We start from the raw sequence: 20,371 nt of genomic DNA on the forward strand, positions 1-20,371 counted from the left end.
CTTTCCTAGCTACTGAAATTTCATTAGCGTTCTTCGTCCCAGATGATGTTTCCAAAGGGGACCTTCGAAGTCCATCACTAAGCTATATAATAACTCAGCGACACAATAGCTGTTTGCTGACGGGAGCATGGCGGTAGGCTGGAACTCGGTGATACTTAAGCAGGATATACGGCTGGTAGCTGAAATGCTAACGAACTGGATACTCAGCATTGTGTATGCCACTTTAGACCGGATCCCGCCGGTGGTGTGGCAGGTAATCCATGTAATATCGGATATCTACTTCTTTTGGATCCACAAGCTGCTGAGCTATTTGCGCCCGAATTCTCGAGTGCTGTATTATGAGGCTAGCAAAGAGTTGGAGCAGTGCACAACATATGAGGATTGGTATGCGAAGGCGACTATTGTGGATGAGATAACAGGGGCGAACTTGTGGAGAAGGAACTTCTTCTCTGTACGTTATGATTTCAACGCTGTGTTGGAGCAGCATTCGCACCTCCGTAGAGCGCTTGAAGCAGGCGACATAGAAGCTATCAAGGATAAACTTTTGGCGAATGGGCCTTGTATGTTGCGGAATTTCGGTGGGATCGTAGACAGAAGGCTTTTCACAAAATCTCTCATCGGCACCAAGTTGCTCATCGAACAGTACCTGGATAGGATAATCGAGGGGTTGGATGTTTTGGACAGAGCGGGTACGTCGACCTACTTTTTTCAAAGATGCAAACTTTCGCTGGGAACCACTGCCCTCATCCTGCAGGGCGGGTCCTTGTTTGGAATGTTTCATCTAGGCGTGATAAAAAGGCTGTTCTTCCAGAATCTTATCCCCAACGTGATCAGCGGTAGCTCGATGGGATCATGCATGGCTAGCCTTTATGCATGTATGTCTAACCAAGAGTTGAGGAGGCTTTTGCACGGAGAAAACATATTGAATATGATAAAACTAGATGTCGAACTACTTCGAAGCTGCGGGTACGGCAACGTCGATCAGCATTTAAACCTGGGCACTTTGATCCAAAACCTAATCCATCATGGTTATTCTCAGGACATCTATCTGTTCATTCAGTTTGTGCTGAAGTATATTGTGAAAGATTTGACTTTCGAGGAAGCCTTTCAAAACACGGGTAAAATTCTAAGCATAGTCATTCATCCGACAGATAGGTCATGTCCAAATCTATTAAACTACGTTACGGCCCCCAATGTCCTGATTAGTTCTGCGATCAACTGTAGTTTGGGTTCTGGTGTAATATCGAATGATACTAAGTTGCTTTGTAGGAATCTCGACAACGAAATTGTGTCGTTTCTTTCAGAGGAGAAGACTAAGATAACAAAATTTTTGGCCCCTGAGAATGCTACTGTTCTTGCGAACAGCGAAAGTCCATACACGAGATTAACCGAGTTATTCAATGTTAACAACTTTATTGTGTCTTTGGCACGACCCTACCTTGCGCCACTTGTGGTCAATGACCTCAAGCACGAAATCAAAACGTCGAGGTACTATTTTTATAAGCACTATCCCGATACGCAAGCTACAGTGGACCTATCAGAACTTGGATTTCCTCAGCTGAATTTCACCGAAATGGAACCTCTAGCCTTCAAATTCAAGTACCATCTGGAGAGAAAGCTTAAGAATATCGCAACCATGGAATTTCGCCATAGGATGGAGATGTTAGATAACTTGGGTCTGCTCAGCTCGTGGATCAAGAGACTAACTATCGATGAGAAGACCCCAAGGTCAGCCACCGAAATCACCATTGTTCCGAGAATGAAAAGTTTATCTTTGACCAGGATTATCGAGGGTCAACTAGATAATATCCCATATGGGATAACGTGTGGAGAGCAAAGTACTTGGCCTGTATTGTCACTGATAAGGACAAGATCATCAGTTGAGTTCAAATTAGATAGAATAATAAGAGCTAGGAGGAGCCGACTGACCCGATACGTAAATTAGCCGGTCATCTATAGAACAATTTCGTACTGTCTCGTTGGTTTAGATACAGGTATTCGTTCTCAACAACATGGCAAGAGATCTGAGTCGAAGAAGTGCCTCCTCTGGTTATTCGTAGTGAACCAGTCACATCCGTAGCCCGGCCAGTTTCTAGTGGTCTCAACGAAAGAACTGCTATTGACTTGTAAAGGCAACCCGACGCAAATCTGGCGAACTGTACTGAATCTCTATTATCTCCATCGAGACTGTAACATATGTTTGTTGATATCAACAGTATCCCACATTTCGTCATGAGAGGCAAAATGAACTTTCGGTGCAATTCATCGCTTGTCAGGCCGTCTAGCAGCGTCAAAAGTATCTCCGGCTGCTCCAGGACTATCATTGACGAAGGTGCTTCTGTGAAGGCATCCAAAAGTTCCGACAGCACTTTCGCCCTTGGCTTACCAATGTTTTTGGCTACGAAGTCCGTAAGCAGATCGACTACACGGTATGAGTTTGCGTCAATCTTCAGCTTTTTCAGTACATCAGTGAACTGCCTTCCATTATGTATGAAGGATCCGATCGTAACAGGCAGATCTGACGATGTTCCATGGGGAGCAGGCTGAGAAGCACCACTCAAAGAGTGTGGAGACCCTGTTATTTTCGATTCTACCAGCGCGTTTATCAGCCAGAACGGCGAATTAGAGGGACTCGAAGTTATCGTGATAAGGTTGTGGCTTCCTCCTGAGCATAATTCCTTCGAAAGAACCGAATTGTCGCTAAAAATGACAAGCTCCTGAGTCTGGACGCTACCCATAATTGATAAGATCTTTTCCTAGGTGACAATTTACATCGTCTGCGGTCCAATTACTGGCATTTTTCAATCTCATCGAACGTCTATCTGCCCTTTAGTAGGAGTGAAAAAATCCTGTATAAAATTTTCCACCACTTTAAAGCATTTGCAAAATAGACAAGTTAAGCAGGTCTGATCATGCTCACTCTTCCTGAACTAAAGTCTGACATTACTGTCAATGTTATTGCCGATGCAAAGAAGTCCGAAGCTATTCGTCGCCCAGTTGAACCTGTTGGGAAACACTTCTTGCACCATGCTCAGAGAACCTTGAGAAACCACACCTGGTCGGAGTTTGAGAAAATCCAAGCTGAACAAAATGTCAAGAGGGTCGATGAGTCCAACAATGACCCTGACGAGTTGCTTTTCGATGACGAATTGACCGACGAGTCCCTATTGGAGCATGATCCAAGAGACTGGAAGACTGCCGACTTGTATGCTGCTATGGGGTTGTCGAAGTTGCGTTACAGAGCCACCAACACACAGATCATCAAGGCCCACAGAAAGCAGGTGTTGAAGCACCATCCCGACAAGAAGTCAGCCTCTGGTGCCGGCTTGGAGCAAGACGGATTCTTCAAGATTATTCAAAAGGCGTATGAAACGTTGACTGACCCCACTAAGAGAGCTCAGTATGACTCCTGTGACTTCAACGCAGACGTCGAGCCGCCAAAGAAGGGTACCGAATACGATTTTTTCGAGGCCTGGGGTCCCGTCTTTGCCGCAGAGGCTCGTTTCTCTAAGAAGACCCCCGTCCCACCGCTAGGTGACATGGACACTCCAAAGAAAGAGGTTGAGCAATTCTACTCCTTCTGGCACAGATTCGACTCATGGAGGACCTTTGAGTTCTTGGACGAAGATGTCCCAGACGACTCCTCCAACAGAGACCAGAAGCGTTACACCGAGAGAAAGAACAAGGCTGCCAGAGACAAGAAGAAGACTGCGGACAACGCAAGATTAGTCAAGCTGGTTGAGAGAGCCGCAAACGAGGACCCACGTATCAAGAAATTCAAGGAGGAGGAGAAGAAGGAGAAGGAGAGAAGAAAGTGGGAACGTGAGGCCGGAGCCAGAGCTGAGGCTGAAGCTGCAGCCAAGGCTGCTGCTGAGGCCAAACTCAAGGCCGAAGCCGAGGCCGCCGCCTCCGCTGCTGCCAAGGTCGACAAGAAGAAGGCTAAGGAAGCAGCTAAGGCCGCTAAAAAGAAGAACAAGAGAACCATTCGTGGGGCACCAAAGGACGCAGACTACTTTGGTGATGCGGCAAATGCTGCCACCATTGATGAACAGACCGGCTTCATCGTCGACTCTTTGGACGACGAGCAACTGGTCTCCGTCGCGGAAAAGATCAAAAGCGACCCAGCCTCCACAAGGCAGATCTTGCAAGAGATTTCCAAGTCTCTCAGCGACGCTGGCAAGCTGCCTGCTAGCGTTCTATCTTACTACTTGTAGTCGTATCTAATTCTATAGACAATCACTGTCCGGGCTCTTTTTCTTAAGAGAGCGCCGGACACTTTTAGCTTTGAGGTTTTCAGTCTAAAGGACAAGCTGGATAGCTCAAAGGAAGTGTAGTTTGCACATAGTCTGAGGTCTGAAGAGGGGGCAGAACGAGCCATTGAGCGTTGATTTTGGTGTGATAATGTCGTATAGAGGGTCTTTGAGCAACTTGAATGGTGCTGCGGCTCCCAGTCGTCAAGGAAACGGGTACGGCGCGTTTGCTGTCCGCAGAGATGGATCATCTGGTGGATTCAGTTTGCAGAATGTGATGAAAAGCGTGGAGGCATACAGCAAGCAGATCGAGAACTTGACGGACCATGCTTTGGCGCAGAAACTGAGACCGTACATTCCGGGGATTGCCAGATTTTTCATTACTGCAACATTCTATGAGGATTCGTTTCGTATCGTGTCGCAGTGGTCGGATCAGATCTTTTATTTGCACAAGTGGAAGCACTACCCTTACTTCTTTGTCGTGCTGTTCTTGATCCTCGTGACTGTCTCTATGCTAATCGGTGCGACTTTGCTTGTGTTGCGCAAGCAAACGGTGTATGCCACCGGGATTTTGTGCGGATGCATTATACTTCAGGCGTTGATCTACGGTTTGTTCACTGGCTCTTCATTTGTTCTGAGAAACATCAGTGTCATTGGTGGGCTGTTGATCGCATTCAGTGATTCCATTGTTCAAAACAAAACTACCTTCGGTATGCTGCCGGAACTAAACCCAAAGGATGGCAGGACTAAGGGCTATCTTTTGTTTGCCGGAAGGTTGCTCATTGTTCTCATGTTTATCGCATTCACATTCAGCAAATCATGGCTCACAGTCTTCCTGACCATCGTGTTTACCATCTGCTTCGCTATCGGGTACAAGACCAAGCTTGCATCAATAATGCTGGGTCTCATTCTGACTTTCTACAATGTCACCCTCAACAACTACTGGTTCTACGACCAGACTAAGAGGGATTTCCTCAAGTACGAATTCTACCAGAACCTAAGCATCATTGGAGGTCTACTGCTGGTCACCAACACTGGTGCTGGAGAATTATCGGTAGATGAGAAGAAGAAGATTTACTGATGACCCACGCAAAAGCTGAGCAGGAGGCCAGCCAACCATTATGTAGAACTAAGGCATATTATCCTGTATAGTATCTCTGGAGCGCCAGCAATAGGCATTACCCGGTGCATAGGGAAGTACAGTAAGAAGGGGGTCCTACGTATACATCGCTATGACTGAGACTCTGGCTACCTACAAGGAACCCAGACCAAGGTCTAGAGTCTCGAATCATTGTCTAAGTGATGGGAGGGATACTGAAAAACCCACTTCCTGCGAACCAAGCAGTTTCCGATAACGAGGAATCTATTTCGGAGTTCAGAAAACAGGTTTTGATGAATACCCAGCTGAATGCCAAGCTAACATCAAAGAAACGCGAAGGGCTAGCAAGAGCCGGGGGCTCCCACGTTCTTCCCAAGGATACGCTGTCGCTGAAGCACCAGCAGGATGCTGAAGAGCGTTTGCAGTGGAACCAAAAGAACCTGGCTGCAAATGAACTCACTAAGCAGCAGTACCAAGATATCCATATTGATGAACCAAAGACACCATATCAGGGAGCGATTGACCCGAACGGTGAGTATTACAAGGATGACGATGAAGACGAGGCAGAGTTGCAAAACTTCTCTTTGGATCCAAGTTCGGGACCTGTGCTCGAGACTAAAACCGAGGCTGCGAGTAGCGAGTCGGTAACCGATCCTCAACCAGATAGAGATGAGCACGCAAGACGTTTTGAAGAAATGAGGAAAAAGCACTATAACCTGAAGGAGGCTCTTCAGAGCAGGCGATTGCGGGACGACGACGATGATGAAGACGATGAAGATGAAGACGACGAAGACGATGAAGACGATGAAGACGATGAAGAAGACGACAAGCGGGAGAAACCACTCAACTCGGATGGCCCATAATCCCAGTTATGTACATCTATCTATCGAAGGATCATTACTTACGGAGTTTGAATCGCAGTGAAGAAATTTTGAATCAGCGATGAGCTGAACAGTCGCTCAGATTGCAAGGCTTCAAGTCGGTACTGTGTTTGTTATAGCAGCCAGTCATGCCTCCCAAGCGTGTGAGCAAGCCAGATGCAGATCGCACGTCGAAGAAAGCGCGCAACGCCGCTAGCCAGATCTCGAAACTGAAGAAAACAATTAAGGTACTGTCGAAGACGGTCAATTACAGTTTATGCATACCGACGACAATACTGGCCAACTGCCGAAATTTGGAGCAGATAACGTCTGCTGTTTACCAGGTTGCCAAGGCGGCGACGATATTCAACGTTGGCGAGATAGTGATACTAGATCTTGGTCAGAAGGGCAACAGAGAAACTAAACACCAGAACTCGCTCTCCGATGCGATGCTGATTGCCTCTCTTCTACAGTACTTCGTCACCCCTCCGTACCTGGTGAACACGGTGTTCAAGAAACAATACAGAAGATACTTCAAAGAAGCCAGTAAACTGCCCCGACTCTCGTCGCTGCCCTTCATGCGACACCTCGGGCAGGACAGGGGCCGCTACCGGGAGGGTCTTGCCATCAGAATGAGCAAGCCGGGCTCCGGCAGCACGGCCAAGAAGGGCAAGGAGTTCAAGCAGACCAAGTACATCAGCATCGGCAAAGCAGAGCCGCTGGAGCTCAAGGCGCAGCTTGTCCCGGTCAACGTGCGTGTCACCGTCGACACCGTCGAGCACCGCGTGGTGTCGCCGCAGGAGGCCTACGGCGACTTTGTAGGTGCTCAGGCCTCGTACGGCTACCACGTGCGCGTTGCCAAGAGCTTCGGCTCCGTCTTCACCGAGTGCGCGCTGCCCAACGGCTACTCCCAGGCCATCTGGGCCAACAGCGGCGACTACTACTACAGCGACCAGCTGACCAAGCACCGCAAGGTCGAAACCAAGCTTCCGTATGTCGCGCGCATCGTGAGACCCGACGACGATCGCGCCTCCGCGCCCCCCGCCAACGTGCTCCTCGTTTGCGGCAGATGGGACCACATCAACGCTAGTTTCCAGCAATCAAAGCACCAATTCGACGGCTGTGACGGCGCCCACCAGTTCTTCGACGGCCAATTGCGGCTGCCGGGCTCCGCCCCCCAGGGTCTCGTCCCCATCCAGGACTGCTGCATGATCTCCCTGGCCCTCGTCGCCACCCTCTAGGCATGCAGCCTTCAGACACTCAGATCGCGGGCCAATCGAGCTCTTCACTATGTAGATCTATTTTTAGTGGGCCCTCGTATAAATTTTTCACGACGCTCCTTAGAAGACGTCATAAACAAAGGCAGGTTGGAAGTTGATCGAGAAAAGATCTCACTTTTAAAGAGTCGATCAAAGAAACAAGATCGCTGCAAACATAGATCAAGCCTACGATGCGTTTCTCTACTCTCGCTACTGGATTGCTGCTAGCTGCCACGCAGGTCGCCGCCGTCGGCGACCTGGGTTTCAACCTGGGTGTGAAAAACAACGACGGCACCTGTAAGAGCACGTCTGACTTCGAGGCAGACTTGGATGTGTTGAAGCCATACGGCGACGTTGTGAAGATCTATGCGGTGTCCGACTGCAACACGTTGCAGAACCTGGGCCCTGCTGTGGAAAACAAGGGCTTCCGTGTGTTCTTGGGGGTGTGGCCCAACGACGACGCGCACTTCGAGGCCGAGAAGAACGCGTTGAAGACATACTTGCCGGAGTTAAAGACCTCCACGGTTGCCGGTATTCTTGTCGGCTCCGAGGCGCTGTACCGTGGGGATCTCACCGCGCCTGAGCTGGCCGACAAGATCAACGACGTCAAGAGCACTGTCGCCGGCATCCAGGGCTCCGACGGCAAGTCGTACTCCGGTGTGCAGGTCGGTACCGTCGACTCCTGGAACGTGCTGGTCGCAGGTTACAATGCGCCAGCCATCGAGGCCAGTGACATCGTGATGGCCAACGCCTTCTCGTACTGGCAAGGCCAGGCGATGAACAACGCCTCGTACTCCTTCTTCGACGACATCATGCAGGCGTTGCAGACCATCCAGACCGTCAAGGGCACCACCGACATCAGCTTCTGGGTCGGTGAGACTGGCTGGCCAACCGGCGGAACCAACTTCGGAGCTGCCTACCCATCCGTCCAGAATGCGCAGCAGTTCTGGCAGGAGGGCGTTTGCGCCATGAGAGGCTGGGGCGTCAACGTGATCGCCTTCGAGGCCTTCGACGAGGACTGGAAGCCAGACACCTCTGGTATCTCCGACGTCGAGAAGCACTGGGGTATCTGGACCTCGGACAAGAGTTTGAAGTACAACATAACCTGCAGCTTCGATTAAGCGGTCTCGCCGGCCCCCCGCTGCTACTACTTATGATATCCCACTACGTTTTTTCTTGATTCTTCTGGCCCGCGAATGGACCGTATATAGCTCTTTTAAAGCCCTTTTTGAACAAGACATTAGCCGGCACCTGTGTTGGCGGTCCGGGATCCACCAACCGATGTAGCCCCAGCTAAGGTCTACCTTACGACCCACCTTGGTTCGATGGCTCGAAATCGGTATTATTCTCAGTTACGTGTAAGATGATTTTTCATCGATGCGCAGGCTTGTTCAATGAGTATCATAATGTACGGAATTAACGGGTTACCTGCTATTTCTCTTTATTTACGATCATCGAGTACTTGAAACCGGACCTCGTTATTGACGTGATTTTGTTTGAGTACTCATTTTTGAGAAATATATTTACCTGATTGCCTACCCGTTTGCAATTTATACGTTTTTCAAGAGGCTGCAACAACATCAATCAATTCATGTTTAGCCGCTTAACACACTTTTATAAAACATTTAACACTTTTATAAGAAAACAATTCAGACTCACTGTATTCAAAGGATGATAGGTAATTCGATCCATAGAGTACTGTCTAGTATAGTTTCAGATCAATCCCGAGTCTCAGGGCACCTCATAGGGTCAGAAACCCTAAATCAACGCGTGAAGTATAAATTTTGGCGAAAACGCGTCAACATCAGAAAACTTCACAACTTTGGTCGTTACTTACAAGAGATCATCATATAAATCATCAGTGTGAAAATATGTCAGGTGCTAGCACTCATGCAACCCCGATTGTTATCCAGCAAGATATGCCGTTTACAAATACTTCAAGCCTAAGCGCTCCTATTCCTTCGCGTTCATGCCCGGCAACACCAGCTGAAATGGTCAGATCTACCCCGAACACAACGTTGAAGGTCAAGAAAAGTCCAAAGAAAAGCCCCTCACGTTGGATGGAGCGATCATCTTTCAAGATACATTTTACCCTCCTGAATTTGAACAACAAAAAGAGAGCCAAATGTATTTACTGTGGGAAGATGTTTAAAGAGGGAGAATCGACCGGAAACTTGTCAAAGCATATTACTGCTGTCCATCCCAGTGCTATAAAGAGCAAGAAACCGAAAGTAAGCAAAGAGCAAACTCTGGATATGCTTCCCAGGAGATCGAAGTCGCTCAGACTGAGCGACTCTCTGGTGCAGGAATGCCAGAAAAACCCTGAGATTCTAGAAACGCTACTTTTGATATCGGAGGGCTTTTTACCCTTCAACTTTGTAAGGCTTCTAAGTTGGGGGATGATAAACCGAAGGCACGCAGCCAATGCCTTCATCCAATCAAGAACAACGCTATCGACCAAAATTAACCTTTTTAAAAGATACCTGAATGAGACGCTGCATTACAACTTAAAAGACACCACCATGGTTAATATTCAGTTGGATATATGGACCTCTCCTAGCAATATTTCATTTCTCGCGGTAATGGTTTCTTTTGCTCCGAATATCCTCAATATGGAATCACTGGAACTGGCCAATGATGCGAAAATTCTACTGAACAACCGAGGGGAATCCCGCAACTGTCATTTACTAGAGTTTGTTAGTCTGGGGCATAAGCGACACACTGGTTTAAACATATACAAGGTTTTCAAGGAGATTTTACATAGACATGACCTTGTTGACAAGCTTGGAACTATAACCATGGACAACGCTACAAATAATGAGTCTTTTCACAAGAGTCTTGTCTATGACTACTTGAACACAATAAAGCCTTCTGGACATCAAATGTTGGGCAAAGTTCGCTTTATCCGTTGCGCTAACCATGTGTTAAATTTGATCTTCGGGAGAATCATAAAGAGTTTGTGTGAAGACCTCTTATTTGCCGACGCCTTCAGTAAAGTGACCAAGCTGGCGAAAATCATGAGGCGCTCAACTGCGGTCAATGCAAGTTTGAAAGAACATGGTATACCACTTATACCATATGAATCACAAACCAGATGGATTTATACCTGGAGACAAGTTACTGTTTTTTTACAAAATTATGCAGCCTATTCGAAATGGTTCGAAGCACTCGACACAGAATCCCATACTCACATCATCAATCGAGTCCAGAGTATCATAGCATTTGAGGAAAAGACAATTCAAATGCTGACATACTTCGTTGAGTGCTGTGATATATTCGGTGAACTGAATTTCACATTTCAGAATGATGAGATTAACAATCTCCCTCAAGGCGTTCCTCTTTACTACCTACTAGGTCACTACTACAAACTGTGCTTGAGTGCGTTTGCCGGAAACCATATTCCTAAAACTCCAGGTATGGATTTCTCTTATTTCAATGGCCCAGAGTATCTATCTTTGGATGATAAAAGAATTGTTCTTCAAGCAATCAAAGATTCCTACGGCTGCTACCAAGACTACTTATCTCATATCCAGGTGAATCCTTTGTTCTACGTTGCAGTGATCCTAGATCCAACGGCAAAACAAGACAAGCTTTATGAAATAATGGAAGACGAGGAGTTCACGGTTAGAATAAGCGAAGTTAACTCATTCATGCGCAACTACCTGAAAGTACAGAGGTTTAGCTGTGTTACGGAACAGGAGCGGAAAAAGATTCCTAAAGCTCCTAGCCATAAAAACCTGCTGTCGTTTAATATACGTGTCGCACCTGATCCGTCGAGGCATACCGGATCGGCTGCCATGGAAGCTGAGTGCAATGATGGAAGTCTTGAAGAATGGGTAAAATATCAGAGAGAGCCTGTAATCGCAGGAAACTCTAGACAGGAAGCGATAAAATGGTGGTATGACTACCGCCATACTTATCCGATGCTTTTTAAATTGGCAATGTCTTTGTTCTACACCAAGTTTACCTCCTGTGATGTGGAAAGGTGTTTCTCGCTCGCTGGCAGGGTTGTTAGGAAAGATCGAGCACGTTTAAGTCACAATAACATAGGAACGTTGATGATTTTAAGGGATCGATTTTCAAATTTTGGTTTTTATAATGGCGGCCTAGTATCCGATGCTATCTTGGATGATGATGATTTCGATATTAACCTTGACGATACTACTTACGTTGACTCTCTTCCGGACGTTCCAGACCACGAGCGAGAAGACAGCGACGATGCCATTTTTGAAGAATGGCCACAAGAATCCTGGTCTCCAGAAACTCCCACTGCTCCCCGGACACCCGAGGATTCTCTTCGACAGGCTACAGATAGTCCTACACCTGTGGGCTGACAGACACACCTTAAGTGTGAATCCTAGATGCTTCGCTAAATTTCGTGTAAAGTAATACATCCTAAATCGTGACCCACGAATAATACTCAGAAACTACCCAATTTGTGAATAGTGATAAACTCATAATTACTCACACTCTCTACGATGAGTGGGTTTCGCGCATACCCATTACTCGAAATGGCGCTACCGAGTTGGAGCAGAGCTATTACCCGGTTACTCATTGAACAAGCCTGTCGATGCGGTACGGAAAAATTTTACCAGGGCAGTGAACGGTTAGAGATGAGGGAAAGAAAGTACCATCACTATAGCACAAAGGCAGGTCTAGAGATCGTTCACGGGAGCTAGAATCGAAGTCATACACTATTGTGGAACCATGTCTCGTTTTTTTGCAGCCAATTATGACTATGATAGTGCAAGTTCATCATCAGAAGAGGACTTACTGTCCTCATCTGATGAGGAATCACTAAATTCTTCTTTGAGCGAAGGGGAGGAGGAATCCGATGATTCCTTTTTCAACGATTCTGAGTCTGAGTCTGACATCGACTCGGATGATTCGGAGGGCAGACCTTACGGACCCGATTGGTTCAAGAAAGCAGAGTTCAGAAAGGGTGGGACTAACAAATTCTTGAAAGGTGCCAACTATTCAGATTCGGAATCGGAGGATGAAGGCAAGAAAGTGGTCAAGTCGGCCAAGGAGAAGTTGTTGGATGAGATGCAAGCCGTCTACTCAAGTATCGAGAATGCTGAAATGACGCAGGACTGGGTGACGATCTTGGCAGAGCTGGACAATATCTCACGTCTCCTGATCAGAGCCCAACAACAGAACTACGGTACCCCAAACATTTTCATCAAGGTCTTGGCGCAGATCGAGGATGCGGTGACAGACGCAGAGCAAGCCGATATCAAAAACAAGGCTGTTGCCAGGGCCTACAACACGACAAAGCAAAGAGTTAGAAAGGTGGCAAGGGAAAACGAGGGTTTGCTTGCTAAATTTAGAGAGAACCCAGAATCCTTCGATAAGGAAAATACTGCCGATCTTGGCGCCGAAGACCGTGAGGCAACTCCAATTTTCGGTAAGAAAGGTATTAACCTGTCATCTTTGGCCACAGCTTCCTCGGAAGTTGGATTTTTCTCCGCTCTACGAATCGTGTTGGATACTAGAGGTAAGAAAAGTGTTGACCAATATGGTTTAATCAAGACTATGCAGGAATTGCTCGAGATCGCCAAAACACCTTACGAGACGATAATGGCTTATCTAACTCTAATTCCAATCAGGTTCGACGCTTCTGCAAATCTTTCGTATCAGCCAATTGAGCAATGGAAGGCAGCTTACAGCGAAACACTCAGACTTTTAGAGATACTGAATGAGCACATCGATACTTATCAGGTTTCAGAGTTGGCTGAGCGGAACGAGTTCATCGAGGATGAGCCCCAAGCCGACGCTAACGGAGTTAAGAAGATTTTGGGCTCTGTTTTCTCATTTGTTGAGAGGCTTGATGATGAATTTAACAAATCTTTGTTGAACACTGATCCCCACTCAAGTGATTATTTGGTCCGCCTAAGAGATGAGCAATTAATTTACAATTTGATTTTGAGGACACAAATTTACCTCGAGGCTACTCTTCCCGAAGAAGAAAGGGAAAGACTTTTGGCACGTCCTTTGGTTAAAAGGTTGGATCACATCTACTACAAATCAACCTCGCTGATTAGCATAATCGAGAGCAACGCTTGGAAAAGTCTGCCATCTAATTTCACTTCCAGTTATGTTCCTTTCAATGGTATCGCCGATGACAAGTATGTCACGAACCTAGTTGGAACATTAGCTGACAGTTTACGCAAACATAAGAATGGTGGGTTACGGAAGCGTGCCGTGCTTTATCAAGTGTACTTCACTGCCTTGAATATTGATTTCAGCACCGCCAAAGATATGTTGATTGAATCGAAAGTTCAGACCTATATCAACAATTCTGATCCTTCCCTGCAAATTCTATTCAACAGAGTGGTTGTGCAACTTGGTTTGGCAGCATTTAAACTATGCTTGATTGAAGACTGTCATCAGGTTCTAAACGAATTGCTAGCAAGCTCGCATTTGCGCGAGATCCTCGGTCAACAAACATTGCAAAGGATCTCGGCTAATGTGGGATCGTCAACTAGTGCAGATGAACGTGAACAACTGTGCTTGCCTTACCATCAACATATCAACCTAGATCTAATCGATCTTGTTTTCATGACATGCTCGCTTTTGATAGAAGTACCCCAGATGACGGCATTCTATTCGGGCATCAAAGTGAAAAGAATTCCCTACTCCCAGAAATCCATTCGCCGCGCCTTAGAGCACTATGATAAATCGGCATTCCAGGGGCCACCGGAGACACTGAGAGACTATGTTTTGCATGCTGCTAAGTCGATGCAGAAGGGTGATTGGAAAAAGTGTAACTTTTACTTGAGGTCCATCCCTACATGGAAGTTGTTATCCAATGCAGACACTGTGTTGGAGAGCCTTGCCGAGAGGGTTCAAATCGGATCATTGAAAACATTCTTTTTCACTTATAAGAGGTTCTACGACAAAATTTCTTTGAGCAAACTATCAGAACTCTTTAACGTTCCACAGGAAAAGGTCGTGGAGATTATGGAGTTTGTCATTGCAGAATATGACATTGACGCTAGATTGGACGGAAACAAGAGCACCGTTATTGTTGAAGGCGACGAAATAACTAAATTGGAAGAGGTCGCCTTGAAATTGAACAAGGAAGTAAAAATTGCAAAAGAACGCTTGAACCCAACCGCTGGTCGTCGTTAATTTTAGTGATGATTCTCTGTCCAGATTCTACTGCTTCTCAGAGGCTCTCATGGTTGCATACCTGTACATTATATCTCTCAAATGAGTTGCGCAAATATATATCTGAATATGTACGACGAAAGAGTTCGTTATTTGATGCCTAGTTAGACAGAGGAATGCATGTTCTGACTATTCGTAACAGCAACCCACAATTTTGACATGCGTCATTGCTTAGCATACTGCAAATTCAAATTCCTTCTGATTGAAGCCGAAGTGTTTTTCGGCTCAATAAATATTAAATGTAATCTAAGATGCTAAGACAAATTAATTACGATTCAATTAAAATCGGCCTCGGTTAAACCAGATCTGTTACACATTTCCCTGAAGATGCCGTCGGTTCTTTCATAAAGAGCTTTAGGCGTATCAAGCTCTGCAATCTCACCTTTGTCAAGTACAAGGATTCGGTCATAGGACAAAATGGTCTTTAGACGGTGAGCGATACAAAGAATGGTACAGTTTCCGAAGGATGCCGAGATTCGCGATTGAATTTTGTTATCAGTTTCATAATCAACTGATGAGGTCGCTTCATCCAAAATTAAAATCTTAGATTGACGAACAAGTGCTCTAGCCAAAGCAAGCAATTGTCTCTCCCCTAGCGAGAAATTGCTTCCCTCTTCTTCCACCTTCTGATCCAAATGGAATTTGTGCAAATTTGACAGCGACCCGCTTTCGTCGGGTTTTTGTTTCTGCACGACATCCAGTTCCGCCGCAGTGATTATGCCTCCGTTGACCAAGGCCTCCCAAAGCTTATCATCAGAACTTTCTTGGAAAGGATCTAAATTCTTTCTGATCGTGCCCCTGAAAAGCACAGGATCTTGGGGAATGATCGAAAGCTTGCGTCGTAGATCATAAAGACCTATCTTGCTAATATCGATTCCGTCAATTAAGATTCTACCATCTGCCAACTCATTGATCCTATAAAGTGCACTCATGATCGTTGATTTACCAGCACCTGTGCGTCCACATATTCCTATCTTTTCTCCTCTTTTGATCTGCAAGTTTAGATTATGCAAAACAACTGGCAATCCAGGCCTGTACGCAAAAGATACTTCTTCGAAGATAATCTCGCCCTCAGAAGGCCAATTTTCCGGAGGAGAACTTTCAGGGATCTTGTAGTCGGCCTCCAACGGCAAATCCGTTGCATAGGCGACCAACCTCTCCGCACTGTTCATGTCATTCTCTGTTTGAGTAAAAGCTCTTAGGATGGTGTTCAAAAGACCTGGGAGCTGTAAAACATAGGTCAACAAGACACCAGTCGATGCAGCTGAAATATGAAATTGTCGCGTAACACAAAGTAGAGTAATTATCAGGGCAAACGCTATAGCGACCATATCCAAAAAGATAGCGACCCACCTCTGGAGGGCAACCACCAAGTATCCCGCTTCATTCGTTTTGTTGATCAAAAAGTCAGTTTTAACAAGGAACCTTTCTTGGTTCCGGTAAGCTTTTATTGTATCCATGCCCCCAAGCACCTCATTGAAATTATTGTAAACAAAAGAGCGTTGCACAGCTTCCAGTCTCTTAACCTCTCTACCAGTGGCCTGATAGTGATTTGCAATAAGAACAAAGAATAGCACTAGAAAGGGTACCGCAATAGCGAACCAAGGCAGGTAAACAATGCACAGAACACATACCCCTACAATATTCGCGAATTGGGTCATGAACAAACGCAGTGATTCCATCAACTCGTTATCTAAGCTGTCCGTGTCCTTGGTGAAACGATTGAGAATTCTACCGATCGGTGTAGTATCAAGATAGGCCATAGATGTATGCAAAATTCTGCCAACTGCTTGCAAGTTCAATCTTTTAGAAGCTCGAACCCCCATATAACAAAGCATTGTGAATTGGCCAGTCATGAAAAGAAACCCGCCAAAGACGAAAAATGAGTATAAACCCATGTAGAAACTTGCTGATCTATTGGCGAACTTCTGTTCTGTCCAGTAAGACAACCACACAGATGAGAAAAGGGAGCAGAAAGTTGTAGCGACGACTAAAAACAAGTAACCTGGAATGGCCAAGAAACCCCATTTCCCGACAGCTGCCTCAATGTATTTCTTGTAGACGTTCAATTTTAAGCTATTGACAGCCCGCTCCTCCTTAGAAGTTAAACGACCACTAACTTCCACTTCTTTAGATCTCTTACTGAGCTGCTTTTGTAGTTCGGACCAATCTTTCGTTCTTTCTTTGTTCAACTCAGTCTCTGCATCGCCTAAACCTTCTTGCTCCGCCTCATCAGTCTCCTCAGCTTCCGACTTTTGGGCGGCAAACTGGAGCAGGTTCTTTAAAGTGAGATTTGTTTGTTTGAGATCTTCCAACTTTCCGATCTCAAATGATCCGTCGGCTCCCAGCACAATAATACGAGAAGCCTTCTCAATTAATGATAATTGGTGAGTGGCCAAAATTCTGGTTTTGTTTTGAAGTAGACCTAGCATGCATTCATCCATAATGTGCTTTCCGACCCGGGAATCCACAGCGCTCAAAACATCATCGAATAAGAAAATATCCTTCTGTTTGTAAACACTTCTAGCCAAGTTTATCCGCGCCTTCTGACCTCCAGACAAGGTTATACCGCGTTCACCGATTTCAGTCATATCTCCTGCTGGTAACATATCAATATCTGCTTGCAAGGAACAAACACGAATGACCTCTTTAAAGCGTTTTTCGTCAAATGGTGAGCCAAACAGTATATTATCACGCACAGTCGCGTTCTGAATCCAGGGATAACCGCACATAAGCAAATCACCATTGACCTCTACATTCCCAGATATCCTACGCATAAAGCCAGCCATCGCATTCAATAAAGATGTCTTACCAGTCCCGATGGGACCTGTCACCATGATAAATTCTCCTTTCTCTATTTCGAAATTCAAGCAGTTAAAACCATGAAATGATTTCTTCTCCTTAGCCTCGCTTTGATGACTGTTGTCGATTTTAGATGACTGTGGTTCTTCGTCGCTTTTTGAATTTTTCTTACGTGATTTCTTGGCTGAGCTATTCTGTAGCTTCTTTTTCTCCTCTGCTAAGTCATTAACCTCAAAGTCTTCCCATTCAAAAGATGCATCAGTCATTCTCAGTACTACATTTTTGGGCATATCAGACGTGGGACGAATGCTCTCAACATTGTCAGTCCGTTCTTCGGGAGCCTCAAGCAAATCTTGTAACCTACCAAGTCCAAGGATCATGTCAATACCAGTTGCAATAGATATGGGTAAAAAGAACATCTGCAGACTCAGCACTTGAAACAATGAAAGAGAAGCGAAGATATTTCCTGGAGATCTGCCACCACGGTTAACCTTATACATGGCCAAGAAGGTCACGAGCGATGCGATATTAGGTAATGAAAGTGCTAAACCAATCATGAAGTTCCTTGTATACAACATGTTCCGCACTTTACTGATCTCTTTCGATCTTATATCTCTGACATTTTTTTCGTAAGCATCCTCCCACGCATAATACTTGACCATTTTCATATTGTTGAGAAGCTCTCTCATAATAGTCACCCTAGAGTCAGTCAGTTTGTTGGATTTCATCCTCAACTCAATGACGATTTTAAAGGCAAAAAGAGTTAGGAAAAACATCAAAATGAAAACACCAATACCCACCAAGGCTATTGGGCCAACATTGACAATCAATAATACGATGCAAATGGCAAAGATAGCTGGAAAGCCGGCCAGGAATGGTTGAAACGAAAGGGCAAACTCAATTCTCGATAAATCAGTAGTAACGAATGAAGTAACCTTACCGTTAGGATACTTATGCCTAGCATAAGCTGATGCATGAAACATTTTGTTCAGTGCGGCTTTAGTTAAAACGGATTTGGCCTGCACGCCGATGGTTTGAGAAGCCAAAAAGAAATGATTGAAGAAAATACCGTTCAACAACAGCATTAGACATGCACCAATAGCATAACCTACGCCGCTGTTGACAGGTAAATGAGGCATCAAAGCCTTTTTCTCAACAAACTCAATTAAGCGCTTGGTGATCATGGGATTAAAACCAGAAGTACAGTTCGCAAGGATGGCACACAAAACAGCCCACAGATATTGGCGTTGAAATGTGAAATATAAAGCTCTTAGCGTTGTTAATCTGGGGAGTCTCGCATTAGCGAGTACTTCTTCTTCGGTAGCGCCGGGATTCTTCTCTAGGTATTGTCTTCGAGATTTATCAAAATAATATCTCATGTTTCTGTCAAAAGAGTCAAATAATTTCTCAATGGACATCCTCTCGTCCATCTTAAAAAGATCATTCGGCTGCACCGTTCTCTTGTAGCCGACTCGTATTATCGGGATCACCCACCACAGGAAAACCCTCGATAAATAATTAGCACGATGCATAGGGAACGTCCTTCTCTCATCATCTTTTTCGGGCACAAGTGGCAACTTCTTTCTATGCAGAAAAGAAAACAACCGTTTCTGTGCGTAAACGTCTGATTGAGTAACCTTTTCCAGGTCATCACTGTTCAGAAACGTTTCTGGCCTGTTGCGATTGACGATGTACTCCCCCGTTCCAGAGAGTTCCTGGTTCTCCTGAGAAGCATCGTTGTACGATAGCTTGGCTTCCACGGAACTTCTCCTCGAACCAGATTTGTCCTCAGGAGTAGACCTGTAGCTTGATCCCGTGGAGTCGGTGGAAGCACCCTTCAAAGCGTTTTTCCCCATCACCGGTCTGCTTCAGTCAATTCCAGTTCACTTCGCTTCACTACGGGTGTCTAATACTAATCCTGCCGTTCAGTTAAAAGTTTTCTTAATGCAACGGTAACCGCTTTAATCAGCTCTTAAGTATGACAAATCAAACGCGAGATGCGACAGGGAAAAACGAGCGATGCCTACTTCCATCCAAAGTGAGATCAAAATGCGGCTCATCTCCGCTTAAAGTTCTGAAAGCCTTGGCATATCACTTTGTTGCTGTTGGAGCCCTGATTACGCGATATGACAATAGCAGTGGCTTAAATCCGGCTTCCGTGGGACTTCGGTCCGCGGAACTCATTGCTCGAGTTTGCTAGCCGTCGTGTGAGATGATATCACGCGATGGTCGCCCGATAATCAAAGCGGCGGCTAGCTGAACCTTCAACTTCCATCTGATCGATCGCCGCATTACAGCCATTGACATATGTTTGATGGTGTTTCGAATGATGCAATTCATTTGTCTCGGCTGAGATATATGGTTCTAAGGCATCGTAGACCAGCCAAGCTCTGGTACTGTGACCTTCATAATGGCTTCACAACTCCGGAGTCGATGTTAGAGATACTTGGCCTCGAGAGTAATATAGCATCATCTTGTATACTCTACTCCCGAATTCTCAAGCTCTAGACTCACTCACAAATTAGCTGCCCGCAGGGTGCTGGGTAATGCAGAGATGCGTCGATTGGCAACCGAGGTAAAACGCTCATGCCAAGAGGTTTCTACTATATATGCCACAAAAACAGACTGAAAAAAGGGCGCAATGATGCACGTGATCTTGGCGGCTAATTCCCAGCGTGGCGAATATAAAGACCCTCGTTCTCTTCACCAGACTAGAGCAGCTCTGAAGTTGCTATAACAAGACAGGAAAGTTGCTGGAAACCGGGGAGCTGGAAATGTAACCAAAAGTTTTATGGTCCAGAGGCTCGGTTTGAGACAGACGCGATTCGAGAAGAGCCAAATTTCCGCGGTCGGCGCAATAGAGGGGAGTCGAATATTTGAGACTTGACATGAAGCTATTGCAAGGTATATCGTATGTTAAGTTCGCTC

General features: G+C 45.7%; 10 protein-coding genes across 10 annotated transcripts; 8 read left to right on the forward strand and 2 right to left on the reverse strand.

Moving 5' to 3' along the window:
* Window positions 1-127: 127 nt before the first annotated feature.
* On the forward strand, window positions 128-1,945 carry TGL3 (bifunctional triglyceride lipase/lysophosphatidylethanolamine acyltransferase; the record flags this gene model as incomplete). The annotated part of the gene is made up of 1 exon (XM_037280985.1): window positions 128-1,945. One exon carries the CDS (start codon window positions 128-130, stop codon window positions 1,943-1,945), a length of 1,818 nt encoding a protein of 605 aa, XP_037136880.1.
* A 4-nt stretch (window positions 1,946-1,949) lies between these two features.
* Window positions 1,950-2,738, reverse strand: ELP6 (Elongator subunit ELP6; the record flags this gene model as incomplete). Its single annotated transcript, XM_037280986.1, has 1 exon — window positions 1,950-2,738. One exon carries the CDS (start codon window positions 2,736-2,738, stop codon window positions 1,950-1,952), a length of 789 nt encoding a protein of 262 aa, XP_037136881.1.
* A 174-nt stretch (window positions 2,739-2,912) lies between these two features.
* Window positions 2,913-4,214, forward strand: ZUO1 (zuotin; the record flags this gene model as incomplete). Its single annotated transcript, XM_037280987.1, has 1 exon — window positions 2,913-4,214. One exon carries the CDS (start codon window positions 2,913-2,915, stop codon window positions 4,212-4,214), a length of 1,302 nt encoding a protein of 433 aa, XP_037136882.1.
* A 187-nt stretch (window positions 4,215-4,401) lies between these two features.
* ERV29 lies at window positions 4,402-5,331 on the forward strand (the record flags this gene model as incomplete). Its single annotated transcript, XM_037280988.1, has 1 exon — window positions 4,402-5,331. One exon carries the CDS (start codon window positions 4,402-4,404, stop codon window positions 5,329-5,331), a length of 930 nt encoding a protein of 309 aa, XP_037136883.1.
* Window positions 5,332-5,552: 221 nt separating this feature from the next.
* On the forward strand, window positions 5,553-6,212 carry GLC8 (PP1-complex regulatory subunit GLC8; the record flags this gene model as incomplete). Its single annotated transcript, XM_037280989.1, has 1 exon — window positions 5,553-6,212. The coding sequence occupies one exon, from the start codon at window positions 5,553-5,555 to the stop codon at window positions 6,210-6,212; it is 660 nt and encodes a 219-aa protein (XP_037136884.1).
* A 146-nt stretch (window positions 6,213-6,358) lies between these two features.
* On the forward strand, window positions 6,359-7,450 carry HG536_0A00270 (RNA methyltransferase; the record flags this gene model as incomplete). Its single annotated transcript, XM_037280990.1, has 1 exon — window positions 6,359-7,450. One exon carries the CDS (start codon window positions 6,359-6,361, stop codon window positions 7,448-7,450), a length of 1,092 nt encoding a protein of 363 aa, XP_037136885.1.
* Window positions 7,451-7,659: 209 nt separating this feature from the next.
* BGL2 (glucan 1,3-beta-glucosidase) lies at window positions 7,660-8,589 on the forward strand (the record flags this gene model as incomplete). The annotated part of the gene is made up of 1 exon (XM_037280991.1): window positions 7,660-8,589. The coding sequence occupies one exon, from the start codon at window positions 7,660-7,662 to the stop codon at window positions 8,587-8,589; it is 930 nt and encodes a 309-aa protein (XP_037136886.1).
* A 750-nt stretch (window positions 8,590-9,339) lies between these two features.
* On the forward strand, window positions 9,340-11,802 carry HG536_0A00290 (uncharacterized protein; the record flags this gene model as incomplete). The annotated part of the gene is made up of 1 exon (XM_037280992.1): window positions 9,340-11,802. The coding sequence occupies one exon, from the start codon at window positions 9,340-9,342 to the stop codon at window positions 11,800-11,802; it is 2,463 nt and encodes an 820-aa protein (XP_037136887.1).
* A 373-nt stretch (window positions 11,803-12,175) lies between these two features.
* Window positions 12,176-14,602, forward strand: NIP1 (translation initiation factor eIF3 core subunit c; the record flags this gene model as incomplete). The annotated part of the gene is made up of 1 exon (XM_037280993.1): window positions 12,176-14,602. The coding sequence occupies one exon, from the start codon at window positions 12,176-12,178 to the stop codon at window positions 14,600-14,602; it is 2,427 nt and encodes an 808-aa protein (XP_037136888.1).
* Window positions 14,603-14,916: 314 nt separating this feature from the next.
* On the reverse strand, window positions 14,917-19,299 carry YOR1 (ATP-binding cassette transporter YOR1; the record flags this gene model as incomplete). Its single annotated transcript, XM_037280994.1, has 1 exon — window positions 14,917-19,299. The coding sequence occupies one exon, from the start codon at window positions 19,297-19,299 to the stop codon at window positions 14,917-14,919; it is 4,383 nt and encodes a 1,460-aa protein (XP_037136889.1).
* Window positions 19,300-20,371: the final 1,072 nt, after the last annotated feature.

The sequence above is a fragment of the Torulaspora globosa genome, chromosome 1 (assembly GCF_014133895.1).
Source record: "Torulaspora globosa chromosome 1, complete sequence".
Taxonomy (NCBI): domain Eukaryota; kingdom Fungi; phylum Ascomycota; class Saccharomycetes; order Saccharomycetales; family Saccharomycetaceae; genus Torulaspora; species Torulaspora globosa.